This window comes from Macrobrachium nipponense, chromosome 7, assembly GCF_015104395.2.
Source record: "Macrobrachium nipponense isolate FS-2020 chromosome 7, ASM1510439v2, whole genome shotgun sequence".
Taxonomy (NCBI): Eukaryota; Metazoa; Arthropoda; class Malacostraca; order Decapoda; family Palaemonidae; genus Macrobrachium; species Macrobrachium nipponense.
The window spans coordinates 94,914,659-94,932,974 of NC_061109.1; the positions used below are offsets into that span (position 1 = coordinate 94,914,659).

The 18,316-nt window shown below is 33.2% G+C and overlaps 2 protein-coding genes across 7 annotated transcripts in view; both read left to right on the forward strand.

Annotated features, from left to right (window-relative positions):
• The window catches only part of LOC135217354 (cytokine receptor-like), a 219,596-nt gene extending 214,852 nt beyond the window's left edge, over nucleotides 1-4,744 (forward strand). For all 6 annotated transcript variants that reach the window (XM_064253188.1, XM_064253192.1, XM_064253193.1 and 3 more), the window contains one exon: nucleotides 190-4,744. In XM_064253188.1, coding sequence (XP_064109258.1) covers nucleotides 190-1,260 — 1,071 coding nt within the window. In that variant the 3' untranslated portion in view covers nucleotides 1,261-4,744. The remainder of the gene's footprint in view (nucleotides 1-189) is intronic.
• A 3,497-nt stretch (nucleotides 4,745-8,241) lies between these two features.
• LOC135217763 (anti-lipopolysaccharide factor-like) lies at nucleotides 8,242-10,211 on the forward strand. The gene is made up of 3 exons (XM_064253783.1): nucleotides 8,242-8,533; nucleotides 8,725-8,858; nucleotides 9,887-10,211. Exons 1-3 carry the CDS (start codon nucleotides 8,421-8,423, stop codon nucleotides 10,000-10,002), a joined length of 363 nt encoding a protein of 120 aa, XP_064109853.1. The 5' UTR covers nucleotides 8,242-8,420; the 3' UTR covers nucleotides 10,003-10,211.
• The last annotated feature ends 8,105 nt before the right edge of the window (nucleotides 10,212-18,316 follow it).

Below are 18,316 nucleotides of genomic sequence, written 5' to 3' on the forward strand. Positions count from 1 at the left end.
ATATTATTAGTAAAATCTTTTTCACATATGTAATCATAACTTTTAATTATATTACTTTTTTACCATTCCCTATCCTTTGACAATTAGCTAAATTACCAGTAATGATGTTATCACTGCTATAACTATTTCTATTTTTATAATAATGCTGCTATGCTTAGTTTTCGTCTTATGTTAATATGACTGTTCCAGATAAATGCAGGATATGTATCAGCAAGTTCAGTACCAAACTTAGCTGTGGGAATGTCAGATGGAAGTATGTCCTTACATCCATTCACTCCCAATGGAGCATTAGGCACCCTTCCTGAAATGCCTTTGGGAGCTCGGACATCCACTGGATATATCAGTATGCCAGATGCAGATGCGGACACTATTAGCTTAGATGTGCTTAATAATCTCACTCTACCCCACGAAGGAAGACAAGCTGGATTCCCTGCATATTCTCGCCACAACTTCCCATATAAAAAGACAACACCTGAAATGTCTCCCTATATTAAAACTGGCTCTTTACCATGGTTGAATACCGGGTATGTAGCTGTTGCTCAGGCTGAAGGTGGAAGGCCAGTGACTACTCCTCCAGCTAGAGGGTATGTTGCTGTGAGTGATGCTATGGGTGTCATGAAAAGGCAGCCTTCCCTACCATCCTTGCCCACAGGTTTTACAAAATCTGTATCTACACCCGATGAAGATTTACCACCAGGTGCTTATTGCAGGGTTGGTTCTCGCAGTTCACCAGGCCCTCCTCTTGGAGCTTCTGCAGGATATGTTGGTATTACACAGGCATTACCTGTACATACTTCACATAATTCTGTAACAGCTGCATCGCCTACAAATAAGGCCCCTTATGTAACATGTGCAATAGCAGAATCTTTGGTTTCTCCTAGTAGTAGTCCAGAAAAGGTTAAAGGAGCATACGTATCTGTGGGAGATTTTTCTGGAACACGTTGGGCTCACCCAGTTATACAACGCGACACTGGTGAAGAAGGCCGGGAGGTTGCTTCTGCACCTGTGGAGAGCTCCCGAGGCCGTCCTTCCGTTCCAACTCGGCCAAGCACTTCAGACGCAACAGTAAATCATAATCGGGGAGGAAGCCGATGGCCACCTTTAGCCCCGTCACTTTCAAAACAAAGTTCTGGATATGTGTCTCAAGAAACATTAACATTTCATGATCCTGTGGTCATGTCTCCTAAGAGGCTTTTAGCCCAGAGTCACGAGCCGCATTCAGTTGTGTTGTCAGCGAATCATAAAGCGTCCATGGTGTGAGATATATATCATGATAATAAGGATATTAATTTTATAAACTTTCTGTTGTCGTGAATTGCGTGAAATTTTTTTTACATCTTCGTCGATGGCTCTTTTGAGGTTTGATATTTGAAAACCATAGTTCTCAGAGACTTTACAGTAACCTCTATGAGTCATTTATGTGACAAGTGATGTAATAAAGAAAATTATCCAATATCTGAAGAATTTCTTGTGAAAGAAGCTGTACTGAAACACCTAAGGTGTGAATTGCTATTTGTTTACGATGTGAGTACAGTTGTAAACAGTTCTGATGGAGTTGATTAACCAGTGTTTGTGTTTCATTCTCTTTTGTAAATGTTGGGTGGACATTACTGTGAAAACTTCAGCTGTGCTGATGAGGACCCAGTTAAAATTTATGTGGTACACCTTTAGAAAGTACAAAGACTTGCCCTTGGTAGTTGATATACAGTGCTGAAATAAGCTAATTGTGAATAAAGGTGTGTTGATTTTTATGAATATTCCCTTAAAATTTTAAGGGAAGTTGACTCATGTGTTTTGCATATGCGACTTTAAGCATTCTGACTTTCAGTGTGGTGACGGAAAATAGGAACTGCCAAGTTGATTTTTTAACTTTATATATGAATTGCATTGCTTCATTTACAAAAATTAAAATACTATTTTGAAAAAGTTGAATACTAAATTTGTATTATTGTTGAAATTGAATGGAAAAACCAAGATTATATATTTGAATAATAAGATTTTATTACACAAGGTATCAAACAACGATGTATTATTAAATTTAATTTCCATAACTTTTAAGTGTATAGATCACAAATAGAAATGCATTGCCTCTTCGACTCCACTTGTGATGATGTTTCAGAATGAGCCATATTTTGATTACTGTACAGTATTTGGAATAAACTAACGGAAGTTATTGGCCATAAAACCATAATATTGTAAACCAATAATTTATTTATTTATCAAGTCAAACTAAAATCATGCTTCCTTCCTTTGTTAGCAGAACAGTAGTTCAGGATAAACCACCATCGCCACCACCACTATCCAGAATGACAAGTGTGTAAAGAAATTTGGGACTTAGCTCTTGATGAGGATGCAAATTCCTAATCAAGTTGCTCATTCCCAGCTGAGTGCCAAGTAGATTTTTTTCTGTGGTAAGAGTTCCAGACAATTCCTAATGCTCAATATGTCTCAGTTCCAATACTCAGTTTGCATCTCTAGGGGGAATTCTGGAGCTGTTGCTTCATATTTAATATTATGTTATAGCTACTGTACATGTGCAGATAAGGAGAAAGATTGGTGTACTGTTATATCGGGATTTCTTGCAAAAGTTTTTCTGTAAGGTTGTTTAAAACCAAGTGTCCCCATTTTATCTTTTTCCAATATTCTCATGTGAAACCTATGCAGAAAAAATTAAATACTCTCAGTGACATAATAAGAGAAAGGTTTTCAGCACATTTTCAGATGTGTTTAACGCGAAAAACAAGTGGTATTGTGGTAGACTCGGTAATAGTGGGGATGGATATTCTGTTATGTTTTAGAATGTTTATTGCATGTGCTGTACTTGTTATCCGTTCATGTATGTCAAACTTACCGCCCATGACTTCTCTCTAAAACAGTTAAATGTTCATGCACCATCATAGCTTGTTTCTCCATGCACGTCCATAAAATCAAAAAGTGTCCAACCCAGCTAATATTGTAACTTTGGTATACTGTACACACAGGTCAGCCACTGTACTCCATGCAGCATTGAATCTGGCAGCATTGTTCTTAACAATGTAGTATAGGTTTCATCATGATTCCTCAGACTGGTCAGTCATAAGGACCACAGAGTTTTGTATCTTATCATATGCCATTGCTATGGGAATGTAATCCTCATACGTAATAAAGGACTTGGCAATACAGTAGTATGCCTTAGTCCACAGAAGGAGCCAGCATTTTGTACTGCCGTACAACATGAATGTCTGCTCAAGGTCAAGTGTCCTAAGTGTGTTGTGTGTTTGAGAGAGAGTGCGTCTCCCAGTTACAAGATTTTAGAAGACTTTATATGAAATGTATGTTTTTGTTATAACAGGTATAGTCATGTTGATAGAGTGAGAAATAATTGTTCTTTAAGCTGTCGCAGTATTAATAAATAAGGTTATTGTTTTGGTTTTTATCAAGTATTCAAAAATGTCCAGGAGAGTCTCCAAGATTATCCTTTGAGTAATTTTGATTTGGAAATTGTCTTCATTTGTGAAATACATAGTGTTATGTAAATTTTGCTTGATGATAGGAAGATATAGTACTGTCTTTGCAGAAAGGAATTTTGTCGAGAAACCAAAAATTTCTATTATTTTTACAGGCAAATTAAGATCTGTTATTAGGTACAAAGGATTTTTAATGTTTTATTATGCATTACCAACTTTTTGGTTACTATTTAATTTTTGTTTTATTTTTATAATGGTATATTTTTATTTAGCTGTAAATAATCCTGATAGAAAATATAATTGGAAGGTAAATCTAAGTAATAAGAATATTTGGCTTTATGAGAAATTTCTGTTAAAGTTATAATTTAAAATTTGTCAAGTGATAATGGAGTGGAATAATAGCTGATATATGTACAGGGAAGAATGTATTATAGGTAATAATTCATTATATTAAAATACATTCTAATCATAAACATGAAATATATAAGATTATGTCTTCTCTCCTGTATTTGCAAATCTCCTTGTTTTTTGGAAAATGATTACAGACCTAGAATGTTACTTTGCAAATCATGTTGAATCTAGTCCCTTAATTATACTGTATTCTTGTACAAATTGAAGTTAAAAATAAATTTTCATTTATATAATTAATACAGTCAGCAGTCATGAGTGTCCTCATTTGAGTTCTGTATGTATTATTGTGATACATGAGAGATCACATTTTTAGAAATTAATAGTAGAGACTATGTTGTGCAAATATCTCTGTAGAAAGTAATCTGAACATCCTGCTTAACAGATATATACTATTAAGCATTCTGTTGCATTTTATAATATAATATTTTCTTGTTCATTTTTAAATGTTTCAAAAGAGTGATGTATAATGAAAAGGATATGAATAAAAATTGAATACTATAGTATTTCCCTAATAATCATGACTACTGACTGTGTTATTTGAACTCTGTTCTCCAATTTGTAATGGTAGGACAGAATAGATATATAAAGAAATTAATGGTATGAAAGAGATGATGCAAAGGTAACTCATGAAAGTATTTCCTATATAGAATGTTCTTGTCTTCTATTTTCATGGCTTTCTCAAGAGTTCTACTCTACTTTAATGCAATATCTCAGAAGCTGCGTTCCACTGACTGTAAGCATAAGGACAAGAGACATTGCCACTGCTCATTTAAGATTACTACTGTTTTATTCATCTCTTTATTTATGTCTGTACATAAATATATGAGTTAGTGAAATGACCATTTCCATTTTAGCTGGAGAAATTAGAGGTCATGTTCATAATAGAACTATCATTTAATATACATTACCCAGGAATGTAAACTTTTTTAACAGGTTAATAAAAAGAGATTTTGAAATCTCTTGTCCAAGCTGCTGTGCTGTCATAAATCACTTTCTTGGCATTTCTGATTAGCATGTCAAACCTAACAAATAATTCAAGGTGACTCCCTCCCAAAACAGAATATATATATATATATATAATTAATATATAGATATATATATTATTATATATATATTCTAATATATGATTATTTAATATCACGTATTATATATATGGAAGTATATGTATGTATGTATGTATATAGTGTGTGTGTGAGTGTGTATATATGCATGTGTGCATATACAGATGCTGTGAAAATGTAAATATAGATAATGCCTACAGACATATACATATATATATATATATATATATATATATATATATATATATATATATATATATATATTTATATATATATATATATATATATATATATATATATATATATATATATAAGGTGACCCTTACTACATGCACTCGTTAAACATACTTCTTGGAATCCCAGAATTCTCCAAAATGCAAAGTTTGAATATGCCAGGTGTACACAACAGGAACATAAAGAATATACATAAGAATAATTTCTGACTGATACATAAAAGCATTAGAATTAGTATCTGTGTGACAATAACTGAACGCATTGCAGATTGCAGTGAGGTATTATGTAATCATGACCTAAAACCAGAACTGTAATAATAACTACTATAGGTGTTCCATCTTACAATTAAATGTTTTGTAACCACAACTTCAGACTTAAATCATATTAATACATACCAGAGAATTATAATAATCACTGTTATATAAAGCCAGGTGCCAGGCTTACTTAGTGAAATTCCTGTGTGAGATTGTTGATGTTGCTTACGCTTTTCATGCTATAATGGCTGTGTGACTTGAATGCATATCTGCCTTTTTGTTTTTAATACATCTTCCTTCCTTAAATGAAACAGTGTGACAACAGTTGAATTTTTAGCTATTAATTATTTTTTTGGTCTAGTAATACAGTAATGAATGATCTACAAACGATTTATAGTTCATACTATATATAGGAGGATGTGCATAGGTTATTTATACCTATGCAAATACTCTATATTACAGTGATTAAACCAATTTTGCTTAAAGTATTTGCTTGACTTACTTAAATGATAAGTCCTGGAATGAAATCATCATGTAAGTTGAGGGCCAACTTGATATATATATAGTGTGTGTGTGTATGTGTGTGTGCATTTTTAGATACTGCCATTGCTATTGCATATGCCTATTCTAGTATATACACAATGTGTATATATTTACATATGCTGGTGTCAAGAATATTTGCAAGCATATATGCATATACATACATATAAACACATGCACAGTATACATGTATATACAATACAGAATATACGTGTATATATATGTGTAAATATTATTATAATATATATATATATAGTATACTATTTATAATTAAATATATATCATATTATATATATATATATATATATTATATTATATACTATACATATATAATATATAAATATATATATATATATATAATAGATATATATATAGATATAATTGTTATTATAAGTTTATATAGTGTATATAGATTCATAATTAGGCTCATGTTAATGTGTGCAGAACAGTTCATACAATATTTGTATTGATTTTATGTGGAAATATGTAAGTAAGAGTGTATGTTGAATAGTAAAGCTAATTTTTTCTTAGGTTGATGATCATTAGCTTGAGTCTAACATGTTCATCCCACCCTCTCCTGTGTCTTCCTTTACCTTCTTCCCATTGATTATTAATCCATTGGGAACGATAATAATATATACAAGTAAAACCTGGTGACTCCATCAGGGTGCTTGCTGGTCTCTACCAATTCTATTTTGAACGTTATGTGCCCTTTTTCCCTTGTCAAGAGAACAAGGATTTTTTAAAATTGTGTTTTCATTTTCAGTATATGCTTTGTAAACTATATGTCAGTATTGATGCTAGCTTTTTTCATGACACTATTCGGTTTCGTTTTTTAAAGCTAGAAATTCATTGCATTTTCCCTCTTTATAAATCATGCTATAGATATCCAGTGTAGACATCAGCCTGTTGGACATGAATATGTTGCATATTTGTAACATAAACCTAGTGCTAAATTGTAATTACTACAGTATAAAAAGTGAAGGATGGATGTACAAAATAAACATATTTTATCGGATTTTTCTTTTCTTTCCCACAAATGTGTAAAATTTCATGCTTTATTTCAAATTACCAAAGACATTCCAAATGACTGAATGGAAATCGTTAGAACGTTATGCCCATCATGTAAAAAAAGAAAAAACTAGAGTTACATTGATGTATGCCCCTTTCGCCTATTGTTGCCAAATAAATATACAGGCAGTCCCCGGGTTACGACAGGGGTTCCGTTCTTGAGACGCATCGTAAGCCGGAACATCGTCAGAAATCCTAAGAAAACCTTACTTTTAATGCTTTGTGTACATTGAAAACTATGTAAACTACATTCCAATGGCATTTTTCATCAAAAAAACCTTCAAATATTGATTATTTTGCATTTTTGGTGTCATATTTCATCTGCCAAATGAGTGTTGAAGGCGTCGTAACCCTGGAAATAATGTCATGAATATAATTGAAAAGCGTCGTAAACTCAGAACATCGTAAGCCGAGACTGTCGTAATCCGGGGACTGCCTATATATAAATATATAATATATATATATATATATTATATATATATATATATATAATATATATATATGTAACATATCTGGCAGTTGTCTGATACGGAAATGGTTATTTAATCTCGAAAAAATTTAGAATTATACAAACACGAACTCCATATACGTATACAGGTTTGCCATAATAGAGGTAGATCGGAGGACTGCCCAGTACCTCATGAAGGACGTGGTTCAGAAGTCACGTAAAGCCGTTGGTCCCTTTGCTGAATAACCACTGGTTCCATGCAACGTAAAAACACCATACAAACAAAACAAATCCTATTCAATGGTAGAACGACTACCAAAGTACCGGATGATAATTGAACTTCGGACAGCTACTGTATAATTTATATGCTGAAACGAAGAAACTTATACACTTAATTGAGAAAGTAAAATATAAGCTCGACGACATACTGAATGCCATTCTTTTCAACAAAGTTTGCCTCGAAGAGGGTCTCCTCCCAAAATGATATGTAATAATATTAACAAAATTAGTCCCTCGACAGAGTCAAATGTAAACCAGTAACAGTACGTGGAACAAGGCCAGATTTACAACTAACGTGTTAAGCTTAGCTACTACATACTTCCAAAATATAATGTCAACATTTGGAGTTTATTATCTATTTATTCAGGTACAAATCCCTGCATATGCTGTTATCTTGAGGGCAAGTTCAATTGAAGGGTTTTAGTGATTTTAAAGGTCATGAAATGTTACTGAAGGACGCCTGACATTCACTATCGATATGCATTTCAGTCTAGTCACGAGGCAGATTTGATTAGCTCTGCTACCCAACGGAATAGAACCTGCTGTTTCGTCAAAGTACTATTGGGCTCTCTTCAGACTATCGGCTGAAATTGCAGAGAACACAAGGAATATCTAGAGATCCCCATTAAGGTAAAACTTTTTCAGCTACGGAAAGAATAAAAAAAAAAAGTTCAGAATGCGCATTAATCTATGCTTGGTGAGTGTGTTGGTGATCCTTTCTTGCAGCCCGTGTCAGTGCACAAACCTGTTTGATTTGATACTACCTACGCTCACAACCCACTTGACCAAGTGAGTATATCTGCCAATGGGCTGTTTCGTTCGATTTTTTTTTTTTTTATATTTTTAAAAAATTTGAAAATATCAAGCAGAACTTTTGTATCCAAATGATAATTATATCAAACTGATTACATATATAAGATTGTGTTTTGTCTTAGTATTCTCATAAAAAACACGATAAAGTAGTTCTGTTTTTAAAACAGGTTATGGAGACAAGGAGATCTGGAACTTCTTGGAAATTACTGCACTTACACCATGAGACCATTATTTTTGAACTGGAAGTTTTATTACTCTGCAAGCGTCATCTGTCCAGGGTGGACTCAGATCCGAGGCTCAGGTAAGAGAATGTGTGGTCTTCTAATGAAACATTTTTGTGCTGGATACCCAGTCTGTCTTTCTATATATAGTGCCATCAGTGCACCTCATGTTACATGTTTCAGCGCTGAATGACCTCATTGTTCCCAGTGTTGGCCTTTGGCCTAAACTCTATATTCAATTCAATTATTATTATATATAATATTATTATATATATATATATATATAATATTATATTATTAGTTACTCTCTGAATGCTGAAGTTACATCGAATGGTTGTTGTTGAGCTACAAAGCAGGGTGTACTCAGGATATGGTGTTTCAGGTGATTTGTTAAGGACGAACAGAAGTTTCTCAGGCGGAAGCCAAGCTTATCATCGAAGCCTCAGAAAGACTGACTGTTTTACGTAATAATGTGTCTCATACTAGGATGTCTTATGTCTCAATGGTGCTTAATACTTTCATGTAAAGAGGCTGATGACTCCGTCAGGGGAAGGACGGGAGATAGCGAGGCAAATTTGAAAGATAAGAAGAGGTCGGAGCAAGGTGTTTCAGGTCGTTATTTCGCCAGAACGTTGTAGTATAATTCTTTAGTGCATTACATGTTAAATTTCTAAACCCATCAAGAAAGCTGGGGACTTGTTGAGAGATGTACGTAGGGGATGAAAACGGCGAAGACTTGGAAAAAAAGAAAGGTTAGAATAAAGGCGGTAACAGGCATTAGAGTGCGCAGAATGTAAGTACGGGGTTTGATGCACTGTAAGAGAGATGATCGGTTCCCTGTACAATGTTCATTTTTAACACAGAAAATGGAGATCTGTTAATTCCTCATTTTCTTCTGTAACACAAACACATAAAATGCTCTTCTTTCAAAGAAACTGTGTTTATCGATTTACCCAATTGTTGAAATAGTAAAAGTATGTAGGAATCCGTTTTCAAGAATACGGGACATCAATGCCATAATAATTTATTTATAATTTCAAAATCATTACTGGGAATTTATCACATCTTGCTAAACTGCTGATTTTTTTCCCTTTGCCCTTACGAACAGCAAAGGCCAGTGGTATGACGTCAGTCCTCAATCAAGCAATAGAGGATTTTCTCACAAAAGCCCTGAAGGCCGGTGTCGTCAATAAAGAAGAAGTTCGAACTTATTATGGGAAGTGAAAATCATTTAACTTGTACGAAGCCCTTGAATTTGCGCCCCGCCATCGTCGAGATGAGGAATTCCCGGGTAAAGAAGTGGAAGGGAAGTCCACACCACTACAAGTCTACAATCTCAAGGCAGGGAGTGATTGGTTGCAGCCAGAAATCCTTAATTAATCTAAGCACAATTGCTGTTCCTACTTCGGTATAATAAAAGAGTTGTAACAGTGGGATTTCTTTTTATTCAATGTTAATCCCATTGCTATTCGAGATTCAATTTATATATATATATGATATATATATGTAAGTATATATATATATATATATATATATATATATATATATATATATATATATATATCCCATTACATAAAAAATGTCGCGTGCCAAATCCTTCAATTGATCGATTGATTTCACAGATTTGGCTTTGCAAATACCATGGTCATTGACAATGTAAAATACATGAGTAAATTCACTTTCTTGTTTACAACAGAAAATGGCAAGAAAAGATGACTTCAGGTCTGAGCATGGAGGAGTGAGATTTGCAATTGTCAACCTTACGGTGTGGGGAAATAAAGACGAAAATTCTCTGAGAGAGAAAGAGAGACTACTGGAGTGGAAGTTGAATGATTTAAAATGACTAAATTTTTAAAAGTCGAGCAGGAAATCTCTGACAAAAGACAGAGTTAGCTCTGCAATATAACTTTGTTTATTGAAATACAAGTTTAGTCTTCCTGACAAACATGTTGTAAAATGAAAAAATTAATAAGGGGGAACCTAGCCCTACCGCTGCCGCTGCGAGAGAGAATGTGTGTGCAGGAACTGGTTGGCCATTTGTAAAGCCACCGAACATTCAAGATGATTGAAATCATTGTTAAGCCATAATTTTCATAAAAAATTGCATAATCACGGGTTGATTCCGAAATCGTGAAAAAACATAAGATAATAATAACTCTTTCGATATTATTTGAATCCTTTGCAAAGATTCGAACGGAGGCGACACCCTAGAGTCTTCGGTTTTAACCGCCAATATTTATTTTGAATGTATTATTATTATCATTTTATTATTATTATATATTATTGGAGTGGCAACAGAAAGAGAGAAAGATTGACTGTCGAGACTCGGGGTCGAACAGTCGACTTTCCCAGCATCCTAGTTGATCACGTGACCTTAGTCAGTAATCACCGGGAACCAACCCTACTACGTTGTTACTTGTCAAGTTGTCACTTGTCGGTGTGTCTCAAGAAGTGAACTGGAAAAAATAGACGAAAGCGAAACTGTTCGCCCGCTCTCGCTGTACGTGGAGACTTGCCTGATGGTGTAAAGTATCAAATGACTTTATTGTTTTATATTTATATTTCATAATTGTCGTGTCTTCAATTCTGATTTTGTAGAACCAGTTGGAACATATTGGTTCGCTGGTATGGTGGTTTTTGTCGTGGAATGCCACTCAGATGTCGTGAGTTTTCGTCTCCCTAGGGCGAAGAAAAATCATTGACTGTATCATGGTCAGTTACTGCTGCGGTGGGAGGCTGATTCTTTGCAAGCTCAAATTTCAAGTCGGTGGCCTCTGTGTGCTGGTCTGTTGAATAAAAAACAAGCATTTAATTAAAACAAAATCTCAAGCAGCACAAGCTTTAGCAAAAAGTAATTGCTTAAAACCTTATGAATAGATTATTACCGTTTGATACGCTTTTGCTTTTGAATTTCTAGCTTTTGCTTAGACACTCAGCCACGATGGGTCCAACTCAACAGTATATAACGTATATAACGTAGAAGCTCATTTGATTTATTTGCTTAGTTTGACTTTGCAAACCATTCGTTTCAGGTGGAATTAGTTTGATCTGAATGTAATATGGGAACAAAAATTATGTGCCATGGGATAACTGCTTCTTAGGTATCCTTAACTCCAAATCAAATCGTGGTTTCAAAAAAAATACCAGAAATGTCAATTTTGTCTGCTTTTTTGTTCTTTGTGCATCCTGCTGGAGAATGGAAATGTTTATTGTATGGGATTTTAAAACAGCACAATGGCTAACTAACTGATTTTATGATAAAGCTTCCAATACTAATTTGTAATTATGACGGCAATGGGAAATGGTAGGAGAATTAGTCGTATACATGTAGTAGTAGTCAAGCACTGTTGTAGTTGAAGCATCAGTAACAGTTCTCTTACCTGCTATTCTAGTAGAGTATTTATGAACAGATACATCCATACATACTATATGTATATATATACATAGGCCTATATGTATATTTATATATTATGTATATATACATATACATATATACATATATATATATTGTGACGAAGTGCCAAGTATCTGGTTACTACACTTACCATTCATTAATGGATACCTCACAAAAGCCAGACACCTGAACCCTCATCACAGGTACTAAACGACTGAATACTCTAAAGGCAATAGTGATCCCTTAAACAACTTACCAGTATTGCAGAAAATCAGACTAAGTTCATCAAAACAGGTGTGAGGTAATCTTGTAAGTAATTAAATTAATCAAAGGGCATCACTTAATCAACAACTTTAAAAGTCTAAGTATTTCCCTGATTTCAGAAGTCTAAGTACTACCCTGGTTCTAAGTCACTTCAAGTTAATTGAAGGAAAACAGATTAATCACCACTCTATGTTTCTACCTAACATCAATATAATCAAATACAAATATACTGGTTAGAAATGAAAACACTTATATAAATTTTAAATACAAAAACTTATTAAACTCAAAATTTATAAGTGAAATTCACAATATCAGGGAAAATTACTGTTACTTGAAAACAAAGTAAAGTTTAATTAATTTTGAATCAGATTAAGTAAAATTAAATCAAAATTAATTTATCACAAAATTCAAGAAAATTAATTCAATCAAAATTCAAAAGTGTTAGGCAATAATTGAAATTTGGAAATTAATTCACAAGTGCTAAACAATAATAAAACTTGAAAAGAATTCTAAGTAAATGCAAATTAATTCACAAGTGTTAAATTTAATTAAATGTGTAATGATTAATTAATGAAAATAACTAAGTCAATTAAACTGTGAATGCAAATGAAAATACAGAAAAATGTGGACAATACCAAAATGGCAAAAAGTATTAATCACACAGAATATAAAATAAAAACACACACTTCAATAAGAAAATTAATAAATGCACAAAAAATAAACAAACACAAAACACAAAAATTTGCAATGTGTAAAAATGTAAATAGTTTCTCTCAAAGCACTGTAACCATCAGTTATTAGTTTTTACCAAACTTCTGTTCCTATCAGTTATTAGTTATTAGTTGCAACTAATAAAAATATAACACACTTTACCTTTTTGGTATACCAATTTCTTTCTTTCTTTGCTGCAGGCTTGTTTGAGACTCACAAAACCTGGCGCCGTTACGCAACAATGTTTGTTCAGATTCCACAAAAACACTAAATAAACTCTAATAAATATCAAATCTGAATTCTACAAGTTACGAGTGACCATTCAATAAGTACGAAATCGTTACGTTACTTTAAAATCAAAAGTGCTATGCGATGGAGAGAGAGGGAGAGAGAGAGATGTGAACGCTTCGAGTATCTAAGATGCAATGAAAAACTTCTCCCTTACGGAAGCTGGACTAGAGATGACACAAAACGTTTTGGGACACAATTCTTTCTAGAAGCTTCGAAATCTTACGCAACTTTACAAAGAAATGGGAAATTTGCACGTGGCTCTCGGCAAAGACATACGTGTACGAGACCAGTCTGTTAAAAAAAGACACATACTCGACTTGATCGATCGAAGCAGAATTCCCTTATCATACGTGATGACAGCATCGCAAAACACAACGAAGACTCGAGCTCTCTTATCAAATGTGTTGACAGATTTTGAAAAACAACTCTAGCTTTGAATGGACAAAGTATATCTCTCTTTTTCTACATTCTACATTATATATATTCTCTTTATAAATTATGTAATGCAGAAATCTGAACACACATTTAAAACATCCTAACTCTAAGCTATCTAGGAATCTGAAAAAATGTCGCCAAAATCTTATACACAATATTTCATACAGTCAAAGAGGGGATATGTGCATTTTGACAGTAGCAATACATAATATATATCTATATATATATATATATATATATATATATATATATATAATATAATATATATGAATTATTCAGTTAGACTCGTGATTTAAGTATCTTTCATTACCAGGTGGAAAATTAAAGACTGGGTAAACTTTTTAACTTTTTGGATACATTTCTAAGCCAGTATCAAAGAAATTCAATGAAGGTTTAGAAATAAGCCTTTATCGAATTTATACCCAGTCTTTGCTTTTCATAGCGATAATGACGTATATTTATACACATACATATCAATATATATGTATCTATATATATATATATATATATATATATAATGTGTGTGTATGTATGATGCCTGTATGTATATAGATATACGTTATTACCACTAGGAAAAGTCATAGACTGGGTAAAAACATCTGACTGGTTCAATCTTATTTCTAAGCCTTCATCGAATTCCTTTGAAAATGGCTAGAAATAAGCTAAAACTGGTCATATTATTTATTCAACCTTTCATTGTCCATATGGTAATGAAAGAGGCATAAATCACGGGTCAAGAGAGATCATTCTCATTATATATAATATATATATATATATATATATATATATATATATATATATAATATAATATATATATATATATAATAGCGAACCACAGGAAAATGATAGTCAGAAATCCAAGCGCTTTCGTCTTTACTAAGACATTGTCAAGGAGCAAATGAAATACAATTGGAGAGAATGGTCTCAGGTACAAAACAAGATCAAGAATACCAGATGGTTAATTGTCAAAAGGGTAAAAATTAAAAGAGATAATCCAGGATTATCGGATATCACACGGTCACAAACCTAAACAGATTTGACCCTAACCGAAATTACAAAGTATCTTTACAGTCCAAAACATGTAAAAACTGAATATATTAATTTTGTTGCTTATATTTATCTACAACTTATTTCATTATGAAAGCATCAAGTTTAAATTAACCAAGACTTAAATTTAGAACATTTCTATTATTTGACTTGATGAAACAAGATTCAATGATATTCATTTTAACTGTGTCATTACATGGGATTAAGGCTCTTGCTTGACTCCAGTTAATAGGATGATCTAAATCTCTCTTATTTCATTGTAATTATACACATTTTGGTCGTAATTCACTCCAAATTGCACTTGAACTACGTTGAGAGTTTGTTGACAGCGAAGTCGTAACAGGAAAAAATATCCAGCCTTGTACATCTAGCTGCCGAAAGCCATCGCCGAGCAGACGACGGATTAGTGAATTGTTTATGAAAAAAATCTTGTATTTTTTTTATTGCTAGCACTTTTCATTCATTTAAGTCTATGTTACTATTTTGACTTTATTTTTAATAATTGTAAGCCAGAAATAAATGTAACCTTTAATGTTTACATGCTAGGAATGGCAAAATGTCATCGTTGCCAAATTAGTGGAGCTTCACACATACGCCGATGCATTTACTACAAACAGTTTCCATCAATTCTAGTTGTCATAGTAATGCAACAATGATAAAATTGCTCTAATAGGTGTATATACTACATATAGATACGCTAATTTCACTTATTTCCACGGTTTTGTGTAAGTCATATACCCCAGTTTGGAGGGTATAACACATACCAATTGGCAACATTGATAAAAAAAATAGGAGAGTGCAAACAATATCGTAGAGAGAGAGATGTTTGTGTACAACTGTTTATTTTCTTACTCATCTGAATTACCTGACAAAAGGTACATTATAGGACAAAGTAAAACCAGGGGGAATAGAACCAGGACATAACCTAAACAGAGGTAATAAGACTGAAAACATTAAGGGACAGGCCTAAAGTTTACTCAAGACCCAGCAAGAACGAGAAAGGATGAGAGAAAGAAAACCATAACAGAAGGTTAAGCAATAAACATTTGGACAGAGGTTGTTTGTGTATTGTGTTGGGACTGTCTTCTTTATAATAGCAGAGTTCGTTTTCGTGTTGGGCTTTTCCTATAATAGAACAATTTTTAGAATAACAGTTTTGCACATTTTTACATGATCTCTTATATATGAGTGCACCGGATTAGTCAGCACACATCCAGTTCTAAAGTGCATCGAAAAAAAGGACTGGGTGTACACCTGATAGAATTGCTCCAACCAGTTCTCTGCTATGCTATATTTAGATCTGCTGCTACCTTGGGAGATCAAGCTCCACTTTTATTAACTAATTGTATTCATATGAATTCATATGATTTCATTATAATACATTGGGATTGGGATCTGATTTCTCTTGTTATTAAGCTACAATTAATTATTTTTCCACTTAATTTATCAGCAATGAAGTGTGAGCCCTTTTGTTAATTCATTGTAATTACCTTTGATCTATTCCTTGTATTAAGAAACCCTCGTAATTGTATTTTCAGGGCCTCACTGGCAGCCTTCCATTTCTCATTGCTCTTGCATTTACAAGTATTGAACTACTTACTCTAAAGGCCAGGATAAAATGTAAATTTTATCATTATCCTTGTCTCGCACTTGTAAAATATATAGGCTAGGTGCTGAGACCGCCTCATAAAATGCAAACATAACGAATATGCATCTTTTCCTCTGAGCTTTTAAAAGATTATCCTTTGTTTTATTTAGTAATACTGTATGTAGTCTTGTATAACTATTTGTGTTAGAAAATACAAACAAACCGATCATGTTTTGGTATGGAAAAATCAGCTGAGGGCGGAGGTAAGATTATTTCGCCGTATTTAACTCAATTCAGACCGATTTTCCTGTTCTATTGAGCGTAAATTAATCTTAAGAAACTCTATTCATATGTGACAAGGTTATTTTTCTTTATATGATGAGTTTTTAAGTTGAAAATTGATGGTTATCGTTACATACTTCAGTACTTGGCGAAGCACCAAGAAACCCTCCTAAAATATAAACATAATGAATATGCATCTGTTCCTTGGCTCTTTTAAAAAGTTATGCTTTATTTCACTGTACCCAATACGTAATAGTGCATGCAGTCTCATATTACTACGTATAGTAGTATTATAAAATGCAAACAAAGCGATCCTTGTTTGCTTTGAAAAAATCAGCTGAGGGCAGAGGCAAGGTTACTTCGCCGTACTTAACTCGATTATTCTGCTTCTATTTAGCGTAAACAGGTTATTTTTTTGTTATATGAAGTGCTTTTAAGTTGAAATATGACTGAAATACGCATGTCTTGTTATGAACTCGATTGTAATTTTTTTCGTTAAAGGTGGTGTCGGGAGCAGGTTATTTTGTGTAAAATACTGATTATGTTCGTTATTTTTATCCTGTATCATAATAATACGATATTTACGTATTTCTCTGTTAGCAGCGTGAAAACAACAGTAAAATGTGTTCTTTCATGGCGGGTATATTTTATTAAAATACATTTTCTCCACCATTATTTGCGGTCGAGTTTCATCATGTTAATGATGCACGATAATTTATGGTCATTAGCAGTGTGAACATTGTTTTTGCAGCTTCAGCTACAAATGTAGCTTAAATTTAGCAGTACGTACTCTATACTATATTTCCGTGCCGGTATGTTCTCCATAGTGAATAAATGTATAAACAAAAAACATATCGGTCCTATTCTACTTAATTAACTTCATTTGTAACAAAACTACAGTAATTTGTTACTATCGCACGATGGCTGAAATGCAAGCATAACATTGTTATCAGATTCGGTTCGGTTGTTGTATCAAAACAATTGTTATCGTTCAGTTGGTTATGGGTGCAGCGTTTAAGCAACAATATAACAGTACTAACGATACTTTTATCATTCTCATTTGCTTTTTTAGCTGATTTTACTAGAAGATATAATAAATAAAGAGATGGAGGAAACATTAGCAGTCTGATAAAGCAGACTCTCTCTCTCTCTCTCTCTCTCTCTCTCTTAATAGGCCAAGATTTACTAACAAGCTCATTGAATCTAACATTAAAAATTTGTAGAACTACGAGACAGAATATTGTAAATGATTAGGTAAATGAAATTCCACGTTTTCATGAGAGTTATTACATATTAGGGCAAAATATCTGGCCGTGACACTAAGACAGTCAACAAGTCTAGGGAACCATAAGGGGGATTGTGACGCCCGTAGACTTTTGAATTTCTGTTAGAGGCGAATTTTGCTTAGTGTCGGGTCCCTCAGGAACGGAACTCATACCGTTAACCGGGGGCTGCCTGTGTATGTATGTATGTATATATATATATATATATATATATATATATATATATATATACATATATATATA

What these genes read in the sequence shown, in the direction of transcription:
- LOC135217763 (XM_064253783.1), top strand. Translation starts at nt 8,421, where the DNA reads ATGCGCATTAATCTATGCTTGGTGAGTGTGTTGGTGATCCTTTCTTGC. An exon ending in CTCACAACCCACTTGACCAA is followed by an intron (nt 8,534 to 8,724) that starts GTGAGTATATCT and finishes TTTTTAAAACAG; the next exon opens with GTTATGGAGACAAGGAGATC. An exon ending in GACTCAGATCCGAGGCTCAG is followed by an intron (nt 8,859 to 9,886) that starts GTAAGAGAATGT and finishes CCTTACGAACAG; the next exon opens with CAAAGGCCAGTGGTATGACG.